This window comes from Platalea leucorodia (genome assembly GCF_965183815.1).
Source record: "Platalea leucorodia genome assembly, chromosome: 3".
In the NCBI taxonomy this organism is placed as follows: Eukaryota; Metazoa; Chordata; class Aves; order Pelecaniformes; family Threskiornithidae; genus Platalea; species Platalea leucorodia.
Genome location: NC_138825.1, coordinates 88,698,510 through 88,701,847, shown reverse-complemented (window position 1 = coordinate 88,701,847; position 3,338 = coordinate 88,698,510). Strand labels below are relative to the sequence as shown.

Sequence of the window (3,338 nt, the reverse complement as noted above, 5' to 3'; positions counted from 1 at the left end):
AATATAGTCTTGGCATCTTAGTCTGAAAGTGTACTAGGGTATCTGTCTGGGAAAGAAAGGGAACACAATTCCTGAAAATGCTATAGAAATAACCTTCCACTTTGTTTTGAAATTACGAGTATTTTGAGCAATTGTTTCCCAGCCCCAAGTTTGGTCATTTTTCCATAGTTTCAAAAATATAGAAGATACACAGTACTGGATAATCAAACTCCAGATCTGAATTTAGACTTATTTCTGCTCCAGTTATTGCACACCCACAGCTATTCACATATATGGCATGGTTACATTAATGTGATATATAGCCCTAGAAGCATAAATGAATAATAGTCACTAAAATTAAGCCAGGTAACTTCATGCTGAGATGCTCATTTAAGACTGTTCACCCAACCAAAAAAATTGCCGATTGCCTACCTCCAGATCACCATTTGCTTTCAATCCTCGGTGCAAAATTTCATTCTATGTCAAGATCTCCTTTTATTTATGCCTTTACAAGGACTGACTTTTTTGTTATGGGATGAAGCTGTTTTGATATTAACATGTTATTTTTCTTGAAAATACCATTCCAGCAGAAACTGATCTGATTTATTCTATATTCTATTTAGTTTCCAAGTTTGTAGGCAGAGAGTTGGCCCACCTTGGACCTCCTAAGTCATCAAGCAAAATTATGCCATGTGAGCCTATATATCAGCCACTTTTGGACTTTCCGGAGAATCTGAATGATTTTGAAGACTTGGCTGAAGTTGGAAAACCATTTCTTCATGAGAAATCACCATCCACACTAGCAAATAACCAACCTCCCTCTTCAAACGTCCAAGCAATGACATGTACAAGCAAAGCGCCTCCCCGGTCCCTCATGGAAAACAGAATTATTACCAAGAGTCCTTTGCCTCATCAGGACATGAGGTTTAAAGACCTTCTGAAGGCAGTAGATGACAATATTTACATCCCAACACGGTGGCACCTTGAAAAAGAGGGCACTGATCTCATGACTGACTGTCCCCAGCTGTCACCTTTTCCCAGGCTGCGACAAGCTGCCCTGAGAGAAGCCCTAGGTAGAAAGATTTCCTGGCTGGGGACATCACAGCAACATACAAATATCTGCCCTCTGGTTTTAGTCAATGCTTCAAAACCACCAGCCTTCCCCATGTCCCCACAGCAAACATTTACCATAAGAAGTATGAGGCAGCCTAAAGAAAACCCAACCCATTTTTTCAACAAGAAAACCAAGAAAAACTTTATCCAACTCAGACACACACCTAAAACTACAGATCTAAATCTTCCAGTTTTATCTCCACCACACCAAACCAGGTTGGGGAAAAAAGCAGAGATTCTAAGATTAAATTTTGCATAAATAAAACACCCACAAAGCATCAGAAGAAAATAGGACAAAGGGGCAGGAAAGAAACAAAGATGGACAGGAACAGAGAGTGGACAGGAACAGAGAGTGAGAAAAGGAATGCAGAAGAGATTAATCCCATCTTAAAATGAGACACCTCCAAACACAAAGAAGGATTATAAGATTTAAGCTGTGTATCCTCTGATATCCATTAAACATTGGGCTACAAATTTTGTGGAGTGCACCAAAGATGCAGAAAAACAGATGCCACTGTAACAGAACAATATCAAGCATATTTAGGCAAAAGAGTGGACAATGGGGGCAGAAGACATGATTTTAAATATTTTGTATCAATACATGTATTATCCCAAACTTGTGTCACTTGTACTTATGCATTTCATTCGGGAAATAAACCTGGTCAGGCAATTTTCATTAAGCTGTGAACATAATGCAGAACGTAAACAAGCAGTAATAATGATGGAATAATCAATTTTGGGGGATTGTCATCATAAATGAAATACTCATCGCATTGACCTTTATTTATTTATTAGTTTTAACTGTGTGTATTCTAATTAATGGAGACCATGAAACCTAACTCCCCTGAAAGGAGCAAATCAGCACATTTTCCTTGTAAATTTAACAGCTTAATTAGGACTGCTTATTTGTAACTGTGTGCATTTGCAACATTTGTCCCTTACTATTGAAAACATGCATTTGCTTTCAGGTTCAATGATTTGTGCTTCTTAGCTAGATTTTCATAGTACTAAGCTTTGAGCCTGATTCTGTCTTCAAACCAGTTTTATATCAGTTGGATGGAGCTCTGAGCAACCTGATCTAGATGAACATGTCCCTGCTTATTGCAGGGGTGCTGGACGAAATGACTTTTAAAGGTCCCTTCCAACCCAAACTATTCTATTATTCTATGATTCTATGAAATCCCTTAATCTCAACAGATTTGAACTTGATGATTGACTTCAACAGAGTACAATGGGAGTCTTCATATTTGACGCTCTGTAAGCTCACATGCAGAAGTAAAAGATGTGCAAAGGGTTTCTAAGTAATACTAGATAGATATACAAAGAATAGCAGTAAGAAAAAGCCGAAGCAGAAGAAGGGATAATCCTATGAGCTTTTATCTGACAAGCCCCACGGTAAGCATTTAGTCACACTGAGCAGGACCAAACCTGCAGTCCCATTTTACTCTGTCTCACCCTCCCCCACCACGCCGGGATGACATACAGAGGGTGAGCTCTTCGTGGTCCATGCAGGTCCTGCACAAGCTTGCCACGCCGCCTCAGTGAGGGCAGCTTATGCAGACCCATACGGATGCCAGCCACTCCGCTGTCTCCTCAGCTGGGCTGAAACAGCTATTGCAGAGCCCTACTCTCAGCCAGCCCTGAAACAACCTCTGAATAATAGAGCTGTTTTTAACTCAGTACATCTTTGCTGACCAGGCTTACAGGGCAAGTCCACAGCTGCAGCTGAAGAGCTGGAGATGAAGGCTGGGGCGCATGGGCAGGAATTTATTACGCCAGCTTTGCCACCGAAGAAAACATGCTGTGAAACTTTATCCTGTGAGCGTGTGGCTGCAAGTCAGATGTGCCACCTGGGATTGCAGCTGAGCTACATGGAAAGGCTAGTGCCTCTGCCCATTGCTTTTCTTCAAAGCTTGAGGTCTCCCCAAAACATAACAGCACACTTCAAAATCTTGTTGGTCAGAACGATCCAGGTTGGAAAGAGACTTACTATTAAAAATGCTTGGTGACCCTGGCATGATTTGGCAGAACGTAGCCAGGAAGCAGACACACATGCGGCATCTGTACCCTTCCATTCAGAGGGGAAGGAAGGACCACTGGTCTCTGGACACGGGCAGGTGGCAAGGAAGCGGAAACCCAGCAGTTTCCCTTATGCACACCCGAGCTAATGAGAAGCCCAGGGGCCATTTGCTGTGCTTATGATTCTGGCATCATGCAATTCAGAACCTAGAGGTAGCTGAGTGATT

The 3,338-nt window shown here is 41.7% G+C and overlaps 1 protein-coding gene across 1 annotated transcript; it reads left to right on the top strand.

Annotated features, from left to right (window-relative positions):
* Positions 1–664: 664 nt before the first annotated feature.
* Positions 665–1,351, top strand: LOC309587366 (uncharacterized protein; the record flags this gene model as incomplete). Its single annotated transcript, XM_082305482.1, has 1 exon — positions 665–1,351. One exon carries the CDS (start codon positions 665–667, stop codon positions 1,349–1,351), a length of 687 nt encoding a protein of 228 aa, XP_082161608.1.
* Positions 1,352–3,338: the final 1,987 nt, after the last annotated feature.